Source organism: Nicotiana tabacum, chromosome 23 (genome assembly GCF_000715075.1).
Source record: "Nicotiana tabacum cultivar K326 chromosome 23, ASM71507v2, whole genome shotgun sequence".
NCBI lineage: Eukaryota > Viridiplantae > Streptophyta > Magnoliopsida > Solanales > Solanaceae > Nicotiana > Nicotiana tabacum.
In genome coordinates, this window is record NC_134102.1 from 102,837,771 (window position 1) to 102,861,144 (window position 23,374).

At 37.1% G+C, this 23,374-nt stretch overlaps 1 protein-coding gene across 1 annotated transcript; it reads left to right on the top strand.

Moving 5' to 3' along the window:
- Positions 1-5,059: 5,059 nt before the first annotated feature.
- On the top strand, positions 5,060-23,340 carry LOC107809163 (uncharacterized). The gene is made up of 13 exons (XM_016633757.2): positions 5,060-5,704; positions 7,625-7,799; positions 10,625-10,708; positions 14,764-15,005; positions 15,179-15,422; positions 16,963-17,042; positions 18,284-18,368; positions 18,942-19,073; positions 19,161-19,274; positions 21,485-21,532; positions 22,534-22,618; positions 22,776-22,826; positions 22,900-23,340. Exons 1-13 carry the CDS (start codon positions 5,568-5,570, stop codon positions 22,989-22,991), a joined length of 1,569 nt encoding a protein of 522 aa, XP_016489243.1. The 5' UTR covers positions 5,060-5,567; the 3' UTR covers positions 22,992-23,340.
- Positions 23,341-23,374: the final 34 nt, after the last annotated feature.

Consider the following 23,374-nt stretch of genomic DNA (forward strand, 5'->3'; position numbering starts at 1 on the left):
TGGAGGAGGTTACCGATTTTGGTGGAATGCCGGTACCCAAAAAAGCGTCGTGGTCGATTTCTACCGAGCCTTCGTCGATTCATAAACTGGTGGACCGATTTTCGGCCCCGAGTATCGATCCCGACCGAAGGCGGAAGATAGTGCTCTCCATACCTGCGGATACCCAAATTTTTTCTTCTCCTGTGGGGATTGCCAGTTACCTTCGGCCCTTGGTGACCGAAGAAGATCAATCAGTGATGAATGCGGTAGGGCTCGCCTGTCTCTTCAACGAGACCCAACATGCTTTGAATCGGGTAACTCTGATGGCGTTTTCGCTGCTTCTTTTACGCATAGAGTTGTAGGTAATTCTAATGTTTCTCCTTTTGTTTGCAGGCTTCGGTGTTACATCACGAGGCCTTTATTCGAATCTGGGAGGAGCATGATGGCGAGGTTCGGAGCCTCACTGAGAAGAGTGGACGGCTTAACTCACAGGTAGATGCTACTTGCCGAGGCAGAAGAATTTAAAAAGTGTGTGGATATCCTTGCCTCGAAAAAGGAAACCGTCGAAGCTCAGTTGGAGCTGTCTGATGCCCAACTTCGATTTGCGAAATAAAATGCTTTGGGGCTGATCGAAAAGATGAAAGAGCTTCGGCATCGGTTGGATTTGGCCACTTCAGATAAAGCAAATTTGGCCAAAGAACTTGAAGTGGCCAGATGTGAGGTGATCGAGGCCAATAAAAGAGCTAATGCCAAAGTGGCTCAGTTCAGAATCGATGTCGAGGTTAACCAAGACAAAGCTGAGAGCATGGTCGAACATGCAAAATGGCAAGCTCGGAGAGAGGCTCTCGAGGAGGTCAGAGCTCAGGGCTTCGATATTGGGGCCGAGATTGAAGTCGCCAAGGCGGAGGAGAACAAAGCTCAGAGGTTGGCCTTTCCTGAGGAGGACTCCGATGACTCGGGGGAGTCTGAAGATGAGGACGATGCCGAGAATACGGCCTCCGATGAAGATTGAGTCATTTAAGGCCTTAGGTCTTTTGCTGCGTTCTTTTGATACCGCTTTCGATTTTTGTATAAAGAACTTCCTTTGGGTAGAGTAGCCACCTCTGTACAAAAAATTTGTAAAAATAAATCTTTCTTCCTTTTGAAGCAAAATAGCCTTTCAAACTAAATAGATAGTTTGAATTTTAATCTCTGTTGCCTTCGGGCCTTGTGGGTAGTTCCATTTGCTTTATCGGGCTCGAACATCCTTCAGCTTAAATAGTCAAGTGTTCGTTTGAATCCTAAGAAATGAGTAGTTTTGCTCGAAATAATGTAGCCCGTAGGCGTAATGGTCGAGTGAGTGCTTGCTCGAATTCGAAATAAAAGTAGCCCGTAGGCTTAGTAGTCGAGTGAATGATTCGAACTCGAAATAATATAACCCGTAGGCGTAATGGTCAAAGTAGCTCGTAGGCTTAATGGTCGAGTGAGTAATTGTTCGAACTCGAAATAAAAGTAGCCCGTAGGCTTAGTAGTCAAGTGAATGATTCAAACTCGAAATAAAAGTAGCCCGCATGCTTAGTAGTCGAGTGAATGATTCGAACTCGAAATAATGTAGCCCGTAGGCGTAATAGTCAAAGTAGACCGTAGGCTTAGTAGTCGAGTGAATGACTCAAACTCTAAATAAAAGTAGCCCATAGGCTTAGTAGTTGAGTGAATGATTCAAACTCGAAATAATGTAGCCCGTAGGCGTAATAGTCAAAGTAGCCCGTAGTCTTAGTAGTTGAGTGAATGATTCGAACTCGAAATAAAAGTAGCCCGTAGGCTTAGTGGTTAAGTGAGCGCTTGCTCGAACTCGATCCTGTTTGCATAATAAACCTTGAACATAGAATATCGGTAAAGAATAGGGCTTTCTTTGCAAGTCATTATACATGTGTTCATGTTTTGCGTCAGGGCTCGGGCCAACTACATAAGCATGGTTTGTTTTGACCATTTGGCTCTTACAACGTTTCCTGTTGAGACACTGTTGTCATGAAATAACGAAGTAACTTCCTGTGCACCGAACTTGATAATCATCACAAATGTGTTTAATGATAAAGCCCCCAGTATACGAGGTTGATTTTAAAGAGGCCTCACATACTCAACAGTAGTATCGTTTCCACTATATGGTTGGTATCGATCTCTGGTCGACGTTTGCTTTTTCGTAACGGGCCTAGAAATCAACTGGTCATCTTCGACTCTTATTTTGGATTGATATCGATTGTGCACATCGGTCCAAATAATATCTGGGTACTCGATCAGATTTTGCTTCAGCCGCCGTGAAACCATCGAGCTCCGCTCATTTAGACCTCGAGTGAAAGCTTGAACAGTCCAATCGTCAGTGACTGGTGGCAGATCCATTCGTTCCATTTGAAAACGAGTTAAGAACTCCCTTAGCATCTCGTTATCCTTTTGTATTACCTTGAACATGTCCGACTTTCTGGTTTCGACCTTCATGGCTCCGGCATGTGCTTTTACGAAGCAATCTGCAAGCATAGCAAAAAGAATCAATAGAGTTAGAGTAAATTATGATACCATATCATTTCCCCCTTTGACAGGGTTTCACCGAATTTTTTCAATAATACAGATACGATCTCATAATCTTCCAGATCATTGCCCTTGATGGCATACGTGTAAGAAGTGACATGCTCGTTGGGGTCGGTCGTTCCGTTATATTTGGGTATTTCGGGCATACAGAATTTTCTGGGGATTGGTTTTGGGGTTGCACTTGAGGGAAAAGGATTTTGAATGAATTTTTTCAAATCTAGCCCTTTTATCATTGGTGGAGCTCCCAGGATATGATCGACCCTGGAATTATATATTTTTACTTTTTTATCGTTGGCTTCGACTCGTTTTGTGAGTTCCTCGAGCAATTTAGTAATTTCGGGAGTAGTCCTCTATTCTTGCTCATTTGACTTCACTATGGTTGGTTCCGTTCTGTGGGTGATTTCTCGAAGCGGATTGGGATCCGACCTGCTTTGTACCTGAGTTTGGCTCTGCAACTGAGCTATCGCTATTTGCTGGGCTTGTAACATCTCGAAGATCATCCGTAAGCTGACTCCGATCTCCTCCAAGTTATGCGTGTCTCGAGCTACAGATTGAGTACCGCCCTAAATGCTTTTTTCCGGTTCGGAACGTTGGTTCGCCTCAAGAGCCACTTATGAATTGACATCTAGCGGTACATCGACTCGAGCTTCGGTGACATTGTTAATTCCCCTTCCGGCCCTGGGTGTCAAGTTGTTGGTTTCATCTTTAAGGCCGACTTCGTGGTCGATAGGTAAAGCCATCAATCGAGGGTTTGCCATTGTTGATTTGAAGTTGTAAACTTGAGTGTATTGCAGATTTGTATCAAACAACCACTGTTACCCTTAGCCCCACGGTGGGCGCCAAACTGTATACCCGAAAAATCGGATAACGTTAGATTTGTGTATGGTTCTAAGGATATGCGATACAATTTGATATAAATCGTGTAGATAAATAGAAATATGTGTATTCTTGACTATGGGAATGAGAATAATGAGCAAAAAGAATGAATAAGATAAAGTAAAGCAAGCACAAGGAAATATCTTTCAATATGAGAAGTGATCTATTGTTACAGTGTATGAGCTGCCCGTATGTTTATAAGGATTCCCCCTTTTATAGTAGAGGGATCCTACTTTATTTACAATAAAATAAAACATATAGTGGATGACCCATGATGAATTGTTTCTTCCTCGATTCCCGCCAAGATTCTCTCTTAGTGCAGTTGTAACGGCTCTTGTCTGCGAGTTCGATACTGACTCGAACTCGTTATTGGGTCGAGCCCTCGACTTTGGCTTGAGTTCGACCTTCGGGGTGGGTGTAGCGTATTTCCGACCACCCTCACGTTGCCTTGCGGGTCGATTTGGTCATGGGCTCGATAATAGTATCGAGCCGGTTCCTCGATCAGTTTTCAGAACTCGAGGCTCGTTTGTATTGTCTTCGGGACTCATCCCAAAATCCCACTCCGATTGCTTACCATTCGAACTCGATCGAACGTAGGAAGGCCGAAATCTATTTCTACCGTATACATGACTAATAATGATTAGAAACCAAGTTACATAACAAGTAAATTGCAATTTCTCCACCTAACTCAAATAACTTGGTAAATATCTTGAAAGAAATATGTCATCTAACACTATATACATTTTAAAAAACAAAGCAGCGACAGTTAATAAATTTCACGTTATTTTTCTTGTTTTTCGATCCTAATTAGTGCACCACATTGAAGCAAATTGCTTCTATAGTTGAGAGTATGATCTTGAAAGAAATATGTTATCTGCGGCCACATTTAAAGCTCAAGTAAGTCTTTTAAGGGTGTCTACTTTCTAGTTTCTTCCGTAAAAATACTTGAGATTTTAGTAAATTGTATTTTATACTTTGTTATCTAAATGATAGTAATGACTAATCAATTTTAGTCCAATTAAAAGTTTGAAGGATACATAAAATAATCCTTAATAAGAAAATATGTGGATAGGGGTGTTCATAAAAACCCAAAAAAACAAACCGAACCAAACCGACCAAAAAAATTGATACTTTTTAGGTTTGGTTTGGTTTTGGTTTTGAATTTTAAAAATCGATCAAATTTGGTTTGGGTTTGATTTTAATAAAAAAAATAAATGAAAAAACCCGAACCAAACCGACTATAGAAGTAGCTATTTAGATTTTTATATAAAATTTCTAAAAAGTCTCTAAAATGTTATGGTACATATTAATCATTTGTATTTTAAGTCTAATTCTTTGCCTTTACATTCTAGTTTGATTGGTAGTTTGCTTTTGCTAAGTACAAGAATTATTTCATGTTAAAAATAATCGATTTTTAATTGAGTACTTAAATTATTCATCTGATTCAATTATCATCAATATATATGATAGATTTCTCATAGTCGTCGAAATATGTGTTTGGTAGTGTATGTCTCATATTTAAGAAAAAATCGAAAAAACCGAAAAACCGAATCTTAGACTTAATTGGTTTTATTTGGTTCCAACATTTAAAGAATCCAAACGGAACCATGAATCAAATGTGGGTATTTGATGCGTCCTTTTTCTATCATTCAGTAATAGCAACAGCATTGAAAATGGTCTGATTTAGACCCCATATCCTTTCCGGCGAATCGTCGGTTTCGAGATTGCTAGACACGCGCCGACATCTGGGTTCCTCTTTTAGCTGTACTGACAAAGGTTTTATTAGCATAGATCTAGGGAGTTATACAATCTGCTCATCTCACTGCCACGTGGCAGTCAGAAACTTTATTCTTTAGACTGATTAAAAAGAAAGAAAAACATTTACTAATATTGAACAATAGCAATAATTCGAAAGAAAAAAGATGCAACTGATGAGTTTTCATAATACGAAATTATTGTTACGAATCAATGATTATTCAAACAAGACGCAAAGAATTGCCAGTTGTCAAGTGAAATTTTGTTGAAGCTGTGAAGTGCAGCGAATCCCCCTCCCCCAACCTAACTATACTTTGTGAGGGTTCACTCTATACATATATAAAGAGAGAAGACGAAAAAAGGGTTGGTTTTGTTTGATTTAATAGAGAGAGAAGATGGAGGAAGAAGGGAAGAGAGAAGAGGAGGTGGTAATTGGATCAAGGTTGACAATGGAGAAAGTAGCTGCTGCTAAGCAATTTATTGAGAATCACTACAAGACCCACATCAACACTATTCAACAACGCAAACAGAGGTAAGGTTACTTCTTTTTAAGAAACATCTTTTGTTTATTTCATTAATTTGATGGTCTTGTTTATTTCTGCTTGTTTTTCATTGGCTTCTGATGTGCTTCGAAGCTGGAATTAGATAAAAACAACAGTTATAGGTTTTTTGTGGGATTCATCATTCTTTCTTGTTTGGACCAATTTGACTTAATTTAGTTATACTCAGTTGGATCAGCTGGTTGAACTGAGGGAGTATTTTTGTGATAAATAATTGGGGCATTTCGGTGGTCACCTGTCACGAGGTTGATGATGCATTAATTATGAGTAGTGTAATGAAACGGGTCCAAATGAAGATGAACGGAGTAACGGACATTGAGGATTCATTTAGTCGATCCAACTAGGATTGAGGCACAGTTATTGTTGTAGTACTATGTGTGAAGGTATCACTCGTCTCCGGCTCTTTAGTACCGGGTTCATTTGAACCCAGTACTTTCAACACGGAACATAAAAATATGCGTAAAAGTGTACTAAAATTGCAACAAATAGTTGATAACTTTAACAATATAATGAATTCAATGCTAAAAATCTTAAAGGTGGAACCCATAAAGTTTAAATCCTGAATCTGCCTCTGCTTGAGTTAAGAAGCTTACACTATGATGGTCACATTATCGTTCTCCAGGATAAGCATTTGGTTTCGATGTCACTGGGAAGCATTGAAATCTGTATACTGAAAGCCCCACTTTTAAGCTGGGTGTTTGTGGATCTCATAGTTCTAAAGATTCCGATTTGAGTAGTTTGTTTTCTTTGGTCAGAGGACCAGCTGGCAAAGTGGCAAAATCACAAATGCCAACTTCGGAACCCGTTAGAGAGAGCAGTTTTGTGCCTTCTTTCCCATGGGTATGGAAGTTTGTAATAAAATCTGAAAATCTATCAGTTTAAATTGTAGAGCTTGTCAAGAGTTAATAGGGCGCAAATTTGGTTCATGTAAGCGTAATATGTCCAACCTCAAAAGTTAAGATATAAATGGTGATTACAATTTTATCCAACAAGGAATGTAGCTTAATGTAATTTTCGAAGGATATAAAAGGTGATCAGCATTTTCTTTCCCATGGGTATGCCAGTTATAAAAGATTGGGCGCTATTTGTAGAAAATCATGTATTCTACGATATTATTTACTTATCTAACATTTTTATTTTTTTCTGATTGGTAAATAATGTAGTAAATAGATATCAGCATCAAGTGAGTGCTGAGGAATATGTACAATATAGCATCGGTACAGGTTTTGTAATTTGGTAAAAAAATCCAACATGACTTCTACATCGTTAAAAGAAGCCATATTTACTTTTGTTCCGTCTTGTATGCAGGGTTTTTCTCAATCACATTACTTAATCAAAAAATAAACAGATAGCAATTTAAACTTTAAGAAAAAAATTTACTTGATCTTTTTCTAGAGTTCACTTGTGAATCTCGACTTTTTTTTGACTATATTTCACTAAGAATAATAACATCTCAATGTGACTGATTGAAAAATAAAGAAAAAGAAAGAATAGCATCTCAGTATGCCACTTACTCCCCTTCAGCCTCTCCCGCTAAAAAAGGAGAGAGAAGTAAAAGGCGCTTAGCATGCTGTGTGTACTGGCATATTAATTTTTAAGAATACATTATAAATATACTATATGTTCCTATTAAAAAAAATTTATATATGTATGTGTGTGTATGCATATTATATGTACATATATATATAATACACACACATAAACATGCAATTAGGATGTGTAAGTACCACTATGAATGTTAATTTCCTGTAATTATGTAATCTTGATACTCCTTCCTATTTATAATATGTACATCACTATTTAAACACACAATAGCTTGAGGGTATAATTGAGGTAAGCTTCTCTAGATCTCTTCCTCATCTCTTATTTGTTATAATATTGTTTAAAAATAGGCGTTGGATTCTAGAAAGAAAGTTAGCATCTTCGGATGTGCCTAAAGAAGAGCAAATGCATCTGATCAAAGATCTAGAGCAAAAGGAGACAGAGTATATGAGACTAAGGAGGCACAAAATATGCGTGGATGATTTTGAACTTCTTACAATTATTGGCAGAGGAGCCTATGGCGAGGTCAGTATTATCCCTTTAAGGTCTGTTTTTTGTTTTGTTCTGGTTGCAAGTAAATGATTTTGTTTCATAATTTTCTGGTTCCATTTCTACTGTATTTGCATTATGTTCATGCAAATGCTTGGATATGGACAAATTGATAGTAGAAAGTAGTAATCTATTCCTTCCATTTATGACACTTTGTATTTTGGTAAATGCCAAAAGGTTTGACATTTCTATTTATAATATTTTTTTATGCAACTTTCACAGATTGCAATAGTTCACATTGTCCCTTCGGGTTCCTTTGGGGACATCCGACAAAAAAAGTTCAAATTCATTTAATATTTTAATCTTATTTATAATGATTTCTTTATCAAACAAATTTTTCTCAGCTTGTACAGTATTAATCTCCATCACCCTTGACATAGTACAAAAGTCAAAATAAATATTTTAAATTTCGTACTCTGCAAAATTCATCTAATAAAATTGATGGAGGGAGTAGAAAGTACATTCTATTTTGAGCCCTCACTTTAGACTCTTCTCCTGGTATACCATACAAATCTTGAGGAATAGTACAAGGCCATATATCAAGAAGGTTTCTCATTTTATAAGCCTACCAGGTGTGTAAGATGGTGATCCTGATCCCTAATTTGGTTGGTCTAATTTTTTTTTTATTTTTTAAAAATTGTGAACAATTGAACATAAGAGTACCATGTTAAGATGTTGAGTAGACGCCAGCTTCTGCATTTGATTTATTGGGCGCGCAGCCTTCATTTTTATTATACCAATCAAGTCTTCCCTGGTCTCCAGCCTTTGATAACTCATTCCAACTGCCTAGGTGTGTCAGATGCAACACTTGAACCCAGAAGTTGTCTGAACCTATTCAGTTTGATATGCGAATTATAAACTAAGTTAACTTTTTTGTATGGATTTCACTTTTTTGAAATGCAATTAGGTCTACTTCCCATGGGTGCCGCTGAACAAGTTATAAAACACAAACCACATATAATTTCTCATATGCTGAATCAAGCCTCTCATGTGCCGAATCAAAACAAACTCAAAGCATTGGACTTTAAATAAAGATTAATGCCGTGTAGTTGGTCTGTTTAGGACCAAAAAAGTTAGAAACCAGGTCTGTCCCTCCCAAGAACACCAGAACAAAAGGAAAAGTTAATTGAAGCAAAATACAGAAAACATTAATTAATAAGATTATGCATTTACTTATCATAAGGCAGATAGAAATTTAAAAGTTTGATCACCAAGCGTGGGTCGAATGTCCCAGTACATAAAAGATTGAAATGCAAGTATGACCTTTAAGAAGATTCCAGGTGCTTACAAAGATGAACTTATGTCTTTATGAGGAGAATCAACCTAGAGGGAACTGGGACCAAGAACACCAATTATAATTAGAGAAACAACCTTGCAGATCACGAAATATGGATCTGGCTTCAGATTGAGATTAGGGTTTTGGATTAACTTGGTCAAGATCTTGGAGAACCCTCTTGATAGTAGGTTCAGCAGGGAAACCCGAAAAGAACGATAATTTAGATTATTTGTGGTCTCTGTGTAGGAAGAAGTGAGAGGACATTAAATTTTTGTTACTCTATTGTTCTATTGCATATAGGATACTGTGAGTATTGTGGAACATGTTTGGAGTTGACTGGGTCACAACCAGTAAGATAGACGCTTGAGATGGAAATCTACAAGGAAGAAGCAGGGAAGAAGAGCCTTAGTTGTAACTCCTTTGGATCTCATGTGGATGCAAAGGAATAGGGATTGTTATGTGGTGAATAATGTTCTATGGATTATCTGCTTTAAAGGCATTTTTGTCTTTAGATACTTTTATCTCTATATTGCTAATAGACATTTTTTTTTTTAATGTGGTGTTCGGGCCAGCTTGTGCGCACTCAACCATCCACGTGGTACTTACTACGTCTCATCAACACAGGATGTATTCTCACTTATCCAAAAAAATCTCTATATTGCTAATACATGTATTTGTATCCACATTTTATCCCGATAAAATAGTACATAAATTCCTGCATAACTTAATGCGGGTATTATTTAAGACCAACCAAAAACGGTCCAATGGAGAAACATGAGGATTCATATAGCCGGCCTCAAGTTGTTTGAGACTAAGGCATAGTAGTTGTTGTTATGACCAATCAAATGCTGCATAACTTATGGAGAGATTATTTTTCTGAATCGTTCTAGCAAAAAATAGTTTTGCAAGATTTTATGCTGGGATATCTTTTCAACCCCTCCAACCAAATGGCCTCTAAGGCTATGTATTGTTGTCTCCTCGTATCGTTTTAGGGAATCCTCATCCGATGAGCTAGTTTTTTGGTGTTTGGGCCCAAGGTCCATTTTCTTTAACGCGTTTCTTGTAAGATGTCGCATATTGAAGTACAGACAAAAATCAGCCTAAAGCCTAGCCAGAACAAAGATTGCATGGAATTTCCAAAAATCAGAGAGATCTCTTTTAAAAAGGCTGCTGTTCAACAGAGTGCACAAGAACGAAGTTTGAATGGATTAATTACACCTCATGTCCCAGAAAGAACTATCTATTCTATTTTAGGGAAGAGTGGAGACTATAATGACTAGCACCTGTTGGACCATGAAGATTTTCTCTATCTGATCCAATACCTATGTTACCAATGCTCTCAGTTGGCTTCCATTGTTCAAGTTCAGTCAGTATTTTATTATCTTTGGAGGAGAAAATCAGGATTGTCTATCTTATTCTTTACCAATATCTTCCTCTTCCATGTACGTGGTTGTGTTGCTATAATTGAACGTATCTTTTTACTGATCATTCCTGATTCTAGAATGTGGATACTTGTGTTCTGCAGGTAAGATTATGCAGGGAGAAGAAATCTGGCAACATTTATGCCATGAAGAAGTTAAAGAAATCTGAAATGCTCATCAAAGGACAGGTGAGAAGAGGAATATTGCCTCCATTATTTTTCCATTGAGTTGTCATTATACGCCTAGTTTAGCAATTTTCCTGCTACTCTTTAGTAGAGTATGTTATTATGATGCTAAGAAACCTCAGAGTTGAACCCTCAGGGGTTGGCCTGGTGGCAATTGACTTGAGCCTTGGGGTTTGCTCCCTTTCAAGGTCTCAAGTTCGAAACCCACTGGGTGCAAACAATTTCTGAGGGCCATCGGACTGGGTAAAACCTGAATTAACCGTGGTGCACTTGCGGGAAACTCCTTGCCGAGGGCCTGTGCACCCCCGGGATTAGTCGGGGCTCAAACAGACTCGGACACCCGGTGCAAATCAAAAAAAAAAAGAAACCTCAGAGCTGGAAATTGACTGCCTATATGCATTGACATACCACTGGTGATGGTGATATACTGCCAAGCTGTTTTGCCCAATTCAGCATATATCCTGCCGCTCTTACTTTTTATTTATGTTTTCTATGTCCATTATTTCTAAATTTCATCTCTATTTCCTTTTCTACTTGCTCGCTATTTTTCTTTTTCCTTTCCCTTGGGAGGATGGGGGGAATGGCAATGGGTTGTCTTTGGGTGATCGAAGAACATTTTCAGAGGATCTTGCATTTTGATTGTAATGACCTTAACATTTGGTGCACCACTCGAATAAAATAAGATGAAAGAAAAGCCGAATATTACTTTGATGCAATGACTTCTCCTTACAGGAATTACTTAATTTGCTTTCTAAAAGACCTGCTTTTGAAGGAAGATAGGTCTTATTTTCTTCTATGTTTAGCTGCTATTGCACAATAAATACCTTCAAGTAACTAGTCGTATAAATTAGATAACATTTACTCCTACTATCCCTTTTATACAGTTTTATTATTTCCTGGAAAGTAAGACTTTTTCTTCAACTATGAGTCTCGGAACATTATTAAAAAAATTTAATTTCTTGAATGTCATTTATAGAACTTTTTTTTATGCAATGATTTCTCCTTACATGAATTACTTAATTTGTTTTCTGAAAGACCTGCTTTTGAAGGAAGATAGGTCTTATTTTCTTCTATGTTTAGCTGCTATTGCACAATAAATACCTTCAAGTAATTAGTCTTAAATTAGATAACATTTACTCTTACTATCCCATTTTATACAGTTCTTATTATTACTTGGAAAGTAAGACTTTTTCTTCAACTATGAGTCTCGGGAACATTATTAAAAAAAATTAATTTCTTGAATGTCATTTATAGAACTTCTTCTCAAGTTTCCGAATATGTGAATTTAATTTCCAAAAGGTGGAGAAATTGATATCCAAAATCAGCCCAAAAGATTACATAGTTTAACCTTTGTATTCTGAATCTTATCATTCATTTTTGAGACATATTAAGAGGTTTTACTTCTTGGGATATCCCGCAGTAACATTCTAGTCCAGTTACTGTCACCTTTCATCTTTAAACATATTAATCTTTTTATTTTTATATTCTGCAAAGATCTAAGAATGTTCAAAGAAGACTTTTTATGAAAAGCTTTTGACTAGTGACGAGGTCGCTTTTCCTCATACTAATGTGTGGATCCTTGGGATACCGAGGAAGGTATGTTGCCTCACTTAGCTAGCAGCAAAGGGGTGATTTTGATGGCCGAGAACTTGAGGAAGAGGAAGGGCACTTATGTTTGTGCATTATGTATAAGGAGTCAGGGGAAGATGTATAGCACCTTCTTCTACATTGTCGGGTTGCCTCGAGGTTATGGTGGGAAATCCTAACATAGTTTGGAACCTATTGGGTGATGCCAGGTACTGCGAAGGGTTTAATGTTCAGTTGAAGCTGTGGAGGAATAAGGAGAAGACACAAGGCTTGGAGTGTTGCCCTGCTTGCAATCATGTAGGTTGTTTGGAGAGAAAGAAATAGGAGAGCTTTTGAGGGCATAGAGATGAATTTTGTACATTTGAGGGATATCCTTTTATCCCTTATTTCCTTTTGGTGCACCCATGAGATTCCTTGTAGTCTAGAAGATTGGGTGACTTTCTTAGAGAACCATCTCTTTTTGTAGGTTTACTACTTTTTGGTATACCTCTTGTATAGGGGCTTTTGCCGTTTCTATTAATGAAATTTATTTACCTTATCACAAAAAAGACCAAACTAACGAGCAGACTCTAGAGCTAATAATTTTGTTCTGACAAACTCCCATTTAACCTACAATCTCTTAGTATTAATGAGGATTTAATTAAGTGTGGTTTACGAAAAGCAAGGATCCATATATGCAGTACCGACTAGTTGAGATTAAGGTTTAGTTATTGTTGTTACACTTGCGCATGTCCAGAAAGGGACAATTGCGAGATTAAGAGAACTTCCCGTGTCAGGAAAATCTGTATTTTGACTTAAAAGACAAATTGATTACCAATATTAGAGTGATATGTTCACCAAGGGTGTGGTCTAGTGGTCAATAAAGCGGGTGGACAACCATGCGGTCTCAAGTTCAAATTCCAACAAAGACAAAAAAACCTAGGTGATATCTTCCCTTGTATCTAAGCCTTAGTGAGCAGAGATGACGGATATCAGTGCTGTTGGGAGTAGCAGGTACCCGGTGGAATAGTCGAGGTACGGGCAAGCTGGCCCAAATACCACTGTCATAAAAGAAAAATATTGGAGCGATATGAATGGTAATAGAGCAGATATATAAAGGATTGTCACGGACCTCGACTAGTTTGGGGTTGACGACACATAGTTGGTTAATTGATTCTGCCATGCAACCTTCCCTTGAACACCTTAACATCAAAACATGTAAAAGGGAGTAAAGAAGGCTTCTTAATAAATCCCGGAGTGACAGTGTTTTAGTACTCTGCTCTGATTCAAATTTCATCACTGGACGTGCAAAAAGACCAGTTTGAGAATCATTCCAAATGCATGTGATAGCTAGTTCTTGTATCCTGCATGGTGCATGATTGCTTGAGCTGTTGTGTAACCATACTTTCAAGTATTTCTGCATTGTTCTTTTGCTAGGTAGAAATGGCTGAAATTATACAGTACATTTCATAGTTACGTTATCTCATTAACTTTCACTAAGATTTTGAATTTAGAACAGAAATTAGGAATACTTCAAAATTGGAATTTAACAATAAAAAAAATACTTCAAAATTGGAATTTTCCTCATTATGCTCAATTTTCTAGGTTTCTTTGTGATTTAAAGCTAAAGGTTTTCCCCTTAGTCCTCCATAATTGTATCCTAATACCCTATCTCTTCACTATGAGAAACAAGGTTCGTCTCATTAGGTGTTTTATTTATTCATCTATCTTAACATGTGATGCTAGATTATATTATCAATTTATCACCCCATTTGCTCCAACTTTAGTGGATAGGATTATTTTGGCCACTTGTGCTTTTGGGATGGACAGGTTGTCTAGTGGATTAGTCGAGGTGCTTGTTGGCTTGACCAAACAACGAACATCGAAATAAAAAACTAATCACTAGAAACAGTTATAGATCTCTTGTTCAATTTTCTTTATCTTTTAAATATGAGTGTATCATGGGAATTTTCAGAGAATTCATAGCATGCTCTTTAGGGCTATATCTTATTTGCATGTTTAATGGGGAGACTGGTCTTTCTCCTCATTTTCCCGGACAGCTTTTATTTTGAAACTTAACCGAGTTAACCTTTTTCGGGAGCCCCTTCTCATGAAGCTTCTGCAATGATTCTTTCGATAAAGAACCTTATTGCCTTAGAGAACAGAAATGATCGAGTATCATACCAAGTTCATTTATTCCCCTTATGAAATGAAATGATCGAGTATCATACCAAGTTCATTTATTCCCCTTATGAAATGAAATGATCGAATGGCATATTAAGACTGTTTTTACTGGCTCCAGTGTATGAATGATTAAGACTTTTGGTTGGTGTACTGCAGAGCTTAACATAGCCCATGCATTCTCTATTTAATAGGAAGTTGGAGGGGCGGGGTCTGTGTCATGTTTGCATGTAACATCTTCTTCTTTATGATGTGTTCAAATGTAATATGTCCCCAAATGCGTATTCCCTGTGACAAATTGATTTTTGCAGGTGGAGCATGTGAGAGCGGAAAGAAATTTATTGGCGGAAGTGGCCAGCCATTGCATTGTAAAATTATACTACTCATTCCAAGATGCTGAATATCTTTATCTTATCATGGAGTATCTTCCTGGCGGTGACATGATGACTCTGCTCATTAGAGAAGACACATTGTCTGAAAGTGTAGCTAAATTTTATATTGCGCAGACTGTTCTAGCTATAGAGTCCATTCACAAGCATAATTACATTCACAGGTATATGCTTGCATCAACTTCTGATTTGTGAAAGTTATTGTTGTGAGATGATTAAAACGTAAGATAATTTATTTGTATGATATTGGATGCAAATATGCAATAGCTTTCTTGCGGCATATTTCTTTTGACGGGGAGACTGATTGGTGTTCATATTTCCATTTTCTCTTTTTCAGAGATATCAAACCTGACAACCTTCTTTTGGACAAAAATGGTCACATGAAGCTCTCTGATTTTGGTCTCTGTAAGCCTCTTGATTGTAGAACTTTATCCACGTTGAAAGAAAATGAAACTATGGATGATGAGAATAGAGATGATCCTATGGATATAGATAGCAGCTTCCCAGATTCCCGTGACGGAAGTAAGTGGAAAAGTCCCCGTGAACAACTTCATCATTGGCAGATGAACAGGAGGAAATTGGTATGTTATATTACTGATATATGTTTTTTTTTCCTTTGGGTTGTGTGAGGATTGTGTCATAAGGCTTACAGTTATACTGTTATTGATGCAAAAATTGGAAGCAAACGCTCCTAAAATGAGAGAGTTTCCCCAAGAGCACACTTGATTAGTGAAGGCGCCGTCAGCTTTGTTGTTACTATACTCATTATTGCTGACACAGAAACTCAATAAAAGGAAACTATTTATTGCAGACACTAGGACCTTCCAAATCATGAAAGATTCTCTGATTTGGTCATTTTATTTTCCTACTTCAAGTCAAATAATCTGTTTTAGCATAATTTCTGTCACCATTTAACTTGCGTGTCAAATCCACCATTTCGCACTGCAACTTCAAACCTATTTTTAACTTCAAATTCGGGCTAATACCAGAATAATACCAAAACTATTTTAGAGTACAATAGACCATTCTGAGACCGAAAATTTGAAAGAACTTATTTCGGAGTTCAATTTAAATCTTTTGAACTAATCGAGAACAAGAACGACAAGAATAGTGGTAGACGCACACCACGGATTCAAACTTTTTGGGTGAACCAACTCTGATATCTAAGTGGAGAAAGGTAGAGGAATTGGTCCATGATCCATCGAGTGTTGAAGCTATAAGTAGGTGATTTCATGGTTATCAACAAAATACAACGCAAGGTGGCAACACAGTTGTAGTGGAATTGGTTGGTGTACAATGGATGATGTCGGGTATAGTGAAGGAAGCTTGTTTCAACTTGGCCTGTGAAAGAAGGAAGAGAAAACGCAAAGCATAGGATGTTGCCCCACTAGCTCTTATGTGGGCCCTGCTGGCGTAGAGAATAATTTTGTGTATATGAAGAATAACCTCTTATTTCTAGTTTCCCCTTTATCACCCATTAGGTTCCAGTCTGTATAGAAAACTGGATACTTTGTAGAGAACCATATTTTGTTGTAGGCTATCAACTTGGTGGCATATTCTTGTATACAGAGATTTCCCATATAAATAATATTATTTTACCTTGTAAAAAGTAAAATGGACCAAAAAGTGAATAATTGAATTAGTTCACAAAAATTTGACAGCCAAATTTGCCCAAAGATGTCGAAATCATAGGACATCAATTGTGAAGCAGGGAGTCTCTTCTATTTCATTTAAACAATAAAAGATCTATGTTTTAACAAAGGTTTGGTTAATGGTACTCCAGCTGAAATAATATCCATTTGAATACGATTCGAATCTATTGTTATGCCCTTTGAAACCTAACTATTTGATGTGTGTAAGATGCAATTTGCTGCATTATAATTGAACTAGGTTTTGTCGTGCTCCCAAACATATGCACTTATACAAAGCCAGATCATGGCAGGAACCAGAAGTTGTATGGGCTTGTATTTCTGTCCATGGAATAATGCTTTTCTTGCATATGACAATAACTGTCATATAACCGAAATATTCGCTTTTGTAGACCACCATAGTTCTTTGTTATTCAGCAGTATTAAATTTTATATGTACTTGAAACTAATTTTTGCCTTCATTATCTAAAAGGCATTTTCAACAGTCGGTACGCCAGACTATATTGCTCCTGAGGTACTATTGAAGAAGGGATATGGGATGGAATGCGATTGGTTAGTGTTTATTCTGAAATTATACTAAGCTTTTTTGCGATAGATCACCAAGATATCTTGGATTCTCTGCTCATACATGTCAGTGCTGTGCATGACTCTATTTGACAAATATCTATAGTGAGACCCTGTTCAATTGGTGCATAAATCTGACAAGAGGACTTTACTGATCATTTAACTAATTGATGGATTTCCCTCCCAATAAATTGCCTACTATGCTTCTCTCTTCATTAGTTTGCTTTCCAACATATGTGGTGGCATGTATTTACTGATAATGATAATTAAAAACAGTATTCTCTATGTTTTATTTTATAAAATACTCTTTCCTTTTCAGTCTGCTCCATAAAGATTGACATACTTCTATATTTGGAAGTCTCCATAATAAAATGAAGCAGTGGCAGAAAATATTTGTGGTACCTCTATGTCCATCTTAACAAAATTCAATCTAGCAAATACCAATTAGCGGCGAACGATGAAATATAGCCAAAAAAAAAAAAAAAGACCTACTAGACGAGGAGTGGAATGGTTAAATAACCTCACTAACTGAGAAAGCAGTCTAAGGTTATCTGTTTTTTATGGGCAGCTTGCTTATGTTGGGGAAGGCGAAGGAGAAGTAGGGAGGAACAAGGACATCAGTGTAAGTAGGGGAGGGTGCTGCATCAGGTAATGGGAATAGGAGAGGGATGGGAGAAGAAGGAAAGATTTTGGTGCAGGTGCAAAGGGGGCTAGCGGAAGAGTTCACTGTGGGAGGAGAGAGCACGTTAAGTTGAAGGGAAAGGGAATAGAGAGTTTCTAGATGCTGGGCCATGGAAGGGGTAAGGAAGAAGGGAGTTGAAAAATCAGTGAAGGGTTTGTCCTTCGTCCTTTTATGTTAAGTGTATAACTGTCAATTCAGTGCTTAACCTACCTACCTCCCCCCTCATACCTTAACCACTCTGGGGATGATATAGGGGCTGGAATTGGCAGATAGTTTGGGCTTGGCAGGATATCTGATACTACCACATCCAGTCCCTCATCTGGCTATCAGTGAAGTTTGGGATTCCGTGGAACTTCACTGATAGCCAGACCATTTCCACAGATGTAGTCCCTATGTTTTCACTTTAGTTTGATGAGTACTGCAGGAAATGCTTTTGTTTTCTAACCCATTGTATAGTATCTACTCGTTATTTTCTATAAATAAATAAAAAATGTACCATGCTGTGCTTTATCTGTTTCTCATCTTTTATCTGCTATACTGCATGCAGGTGGTCCCTTGGTGCAATTTTGTACGAAATGCTCATTGGTTACCCTCCATTCTACGCTGATGATCCAATAACTACTTGCAGAAAGGTAGCATCTTTGCTTCTGTATTTTTACTTCTTGCATTTCTTCATGTATGTTTTTTTCCTCTTTGGATGATAAGGATATCTGCTGCTGCTGAGATAACAAAAAGTGCCCTGCTGCTTTCACTGTTAAAATCTTTGGAGATTAAGAGAAAAGTTTAATGCTAAGAACTTGTTGCAAAATGTCCACAGAGAAAGAACTAGAATTCGTATATGTAATTTCGTCCAAGTAAGAACCAACTTTCGTTTTTGTGTTATGGAAGACAACTTGCACAGTTGATACCTGAGACCTTTCCACTTGGTACTTAACCGCATAGATTAGCCTGTGTTGTTTGGGTCAAATGGTTCAATTTTTCTACCTTTTTGCCCTAGAAGTCTCAGCAGATGTATTGCATTCACACTGATATGCTTGCCACTGCTACAATCAATGTTTACTATGAGATGTGTAGCATTAGTGACACCCATTTCTGTATTATCCACAATGTACTGGTTGCCTTCATGTTGAAACTAACCTTCTTTTAGGATTCTCCTGTTAATCGCCAAATCTATCAGATTTTGACTCCATGTGTGTGCTTGCCAGATAGTTCACTGGAGAAATCAGCTAAAATTTCCTGAAGAGGCCAAACTCTCCCACGAGGCAAAGGATCTTATCTGCAGGTTACTATGTGATGTTGAACATAGACTGGGCACTGGAGGTTCAAACCAAATAAAGGTACTATTTAAATCATTTACATTCAATTGCTTTCACTGGAACTTTCATGTTTGCTCTGTTAAATTTATTCCAAGTGGTTGGTATCAGGCTCATCCTTGGTTCAAGCATATTGTATGGGATAAGCTGTATGAAATGGAAGCAGCCTTCAAGCCAGAAGTTAATGGAGAGCTGGACACCCAGAATTTTATGAAGTTTGATGAGGTATTTCACAAAAGTCAAGACTCATTTTTTTTAATTAGGAAAAGTCATTACCAGTGATGTACACCCTTTTAATCCTTTTAAATCTCTAATATGTATTTTTAACACCTATAGTATTTTTCTTATATGCTTTTATCAGTACTATTTTTCTTATTTTACTTATGCATTACTGTCCCACCATCTGCATTAACTCACAAAATGGACGACAACATGTGTTTTCTTTTCACTGTCTGCTTAGAATATTGGTAATGTGTGAATTGCCTCATCCAAAAGGTTAAGTTTTCTGCATCACACCCTCTCACATGCGGGTTTGATTCTTTTTCTTGGTCAGAGTACGTAAAAATATTTTTTTGATTGGCGTTGGTGAAACTTGAATAAGGATATGTGCTTCCTATGTAACCATGTGAAGTGTGCAGACCCCCTCATCTGAGAGATCTATTCCTTTATGTAGGTTGCCCTTCAGAAGATACAAGTCACATAGTAGGCATTGCGTATAACCTTTTACAATGGCAGCTTCTTGAAGCGCTATTTTTTCTCAAACAAATAACACCAACCCATGATTGGTTATTCTCGTACTCAGCGGCGTGTGTTTCCTCAATTGTGCATTCTTTTTTTTTCTTGATTTGGATAGATACGTCTTTTGTCGACGAGTTGCTGAAGTTTGAACTCGATAGCTATGGGCATGCACTGAAGTTAGGTTTAAAAGGGGCAAAGACACGGGAAATGTGTGATTCTGCAGAAATGAAGGAGTTAGGAAAACAATAAGAGAGATTGATGCTAAAGAATTGGTACTGGTTTCAGATAAACAATTTTCCAGAGTTCTCCATGAATAATAGATATAAAAAATGTGTGTTAGAAGGGAAGGTCCTCTAAAACCAAGAATGATTCTCAGAATCAATTTGCCTCTCTACTTTGGTGCAACTTCATTTTCACAGAGACAGGCACATTTCCACATTTCTACATATTTTTCTTTACTCGAAAATTAGTTCACCAGACTCTCTCTCTCTCTCTCTCTCTCTCTCTCTCTCTCTCTCTCTCTCTCTCTCTCTCTCTCTCTCTCTCTCTCTCTCTCTCTCTCTCTCTCTCTCTCTCTCTCTGTATATATATAAAATATTTCAGATTTTAATATTTTAATATTTTAAAATTTGGTCTGGGTCTCTCTTTATATATATAAATATATATATAATTTATTTTTTACTTTCTTATTGGCCCTTTTTCAATCCTAATTTCATCTGATAGCCACATTTCTCTCGTTCGAATGTCAACAACTTGTCGACTACCTTGAATATTATCCATTCAACCCCAGAATTAATGAACAGTACAGTTGAGGGAACACACTAAGTTGTGTACAACAATAACCATCATGGGATTTTTACTATTTGTTCGAGTAAGATAACGCTCTTCAAGAAACCGTCATTGCAACAGCTTGCAATCATATCTACTGTTTGACTTGTATCTTTAGATAGGCAACCTAATAGAAAGGAACCGACATGCCATTTTCCTTGGGTGTACTTTTTTTCTTAGGCCAAGCACACAGAATTTTGTTGATGTGTAATATTCAGACTCAAATCTAGGATCTCTGTTTACTTTGGTACAGTGTTGAAGTGTGAATCGCATCATTTCTCGAGGTTTAAATTATTAGAGAGGGTGCACTTTTGTTTATTTATTTATATCTGCAACACGTCCCCTAATGACCATATAATGGAAAAATTCTTCTCTTCTTCCGTTCTCTTTTCACAAAGAAACTGGAGGGGTTTCTTATAAAGCAATTTGTTTCCTTCCTAGTCATCTCACTTTTTAAAGTTAGTCATTAAGAGATGCTTTGTATGACTCCATGAGTAGCTTATTCTTTTCTACTAGTTAACTTTATGCCGAAATCTGAATGTTATTCTTACTGCTATACGTGTGTTAGGTTAGTCAAGCTTTCTCCTTATTTCTGTTTCTAGTCAAACTTTGTCAACTCGATGGTGCGCATGAACTATAGTTCTGGCATCTTTTAAAGGCAACTCCTGGTGAGGATTTTGGGTTTGATTTACCTATTTGCAGGAATATGCTTGATTCACAGTTTATGCTTCCATAACTAAAGTTGGATTATTATACCTTGTCACCGATCTTATTCTAGTTCAAATATAGTCTTCTAGTGGTTTATTTATCTTGTACATGTCTTTCTCCTTGTAAGTAACTTTGTTCTTGCCTTCTGGACTTCTTCTTAGATGGTTACTACATCATCAGCAAGATCCGGTTCGGGACCTTCTCGGAAGGTTAGTAACCAAGTGTTTCTTTTCTGTATCTATTTCAGCACCTTATGAATATGGTAGAATGTTATGGCCAATAATCTGATAAAGTATGTGCATCCTTAACCCACCACTTGCCTGAAATTCTGCAGCAACGAGCAAAAGAGTGAAGCTTAGAAGGGTTTACTACTCAGAATATACTATCGAATCGTGTTTTGGTTCCATTTTAAAAAAAAAACTATCTGAATATGTTTTCATCAACTCTTATCCAAAATATATATACAAGCTATGTTGAATATTGCAAACAATTGCTCTTAAATTATGCATATATACTGCTGAGGCCTGTAGATTTTTTATATATTTTCTATATCTTTCTTTTTTTGAGAAGGATATATCTTTTTTCTTCTTTAGTAATAGATATATAGATCCAATTGACACCACATAATTGCATACAGACATTGGGTAAAACTTATCCGTCTGGACATGTATAACATGCTTTATGAATCGTCAGTAAAGTAGATCTTTTTACTCATATCTCTACTACCAAAAAGAAAAGAAAAAAAGTGAAGTGGATCTTTTATTTTGATCTTTTTGTTTTGTTTCTTATACATCAGCTTGCATTAGTCCTCCTAAAAGTCATGACATTTCGCATTCAGAATACATGTCCATTTCCTGGGATTCCTGTCCTTACATGATAAAATAATGAAACAAAGCTAGATGCAATTTAAAAGTGGATATAAAAGTGTCTGTGCAAGTGTTATAGAAACGCGGGTTTGAGCATAACTTTGCAAGTGTTCTGAAAGGATGGTAATTTTTCCTTAAGTGTTCCTGGTGCAGCCTGCATGATTTGTGGTACATCTAGAAATTTATGTGTCAGTAGTCCCATTTATCTTAGTATTCTTGTACCTAACCAATAAGAAGATTACCAATATTTCAAGTTAAAATAATCGATGCAAAATAAGGTCCTACTAATTTTTCTTTGCAGCCTCTGGAAGTTAGTTATCTGACTTTGGGTTTCATGTTTATAGATGTTATTAACTCCCAAAGATTTAAGTTTTGTGGGCTATACATACAAAAACTTCGACGCTGTCAAGGCACTACGCAACTCTCCTGGTAAGTCATTTGTTCCCCTTTCAAGGCCTTCTACCACTGAGTAATATACTCTAGTTTTCATGTTTCTGTTTGCTTTATGAAATGGAAAAAGTTGGTTGTATCCTTGTCTACTTCTAACTGCAGAGAGTGATGTCATCCTTATTTCATTTTTTCCCAGATCTTACAAGGGACACATCACCTAGACGACCATCTATTGATTCCATATTCAGTAAGTGTTATGACCTTGAATGTTGTTTAATACCGAACTTGTTTTTCTACTAGTCTAATTAATATGTCTGCAGGTGATTCTACGGACTATCCTGCAAGAAAAGGAAGAGCTGGAGATCTAGATACGGAGATGATAACATCTACTGGTAATGCAATATCTCCATGATATTGCCAATGTTTAATTGGAAAAGAAAAGGGAACTACAAGGGGAGGTAGTATACACCTGTTTTATTTGATCAGGTTGCTCACCCCTTCATCAGCATTCAAGATGGTTCCCTCTGCATTTTGCAGAAATATCGTGTAAGTGTACAGTAGTGTTTGAGAAACTTCGTTGATTTGTAGGACATGGAAAACTGTTTGTATGGAAGATTTGTGCAATAGAAACTTAGGCTGATTGGTGTATATTGCCCTGGCTGCCCAGGTTGGCAATCAAATGCTTTCTCTTGTGGCAGATTCTGGTCATATAAATTTTAATTAATGGGAATAAGCATAAAGTCTTCGACTTTTGGGGTCAATCATACTGTTTTTTATTTGTTTTTTTTCATATAC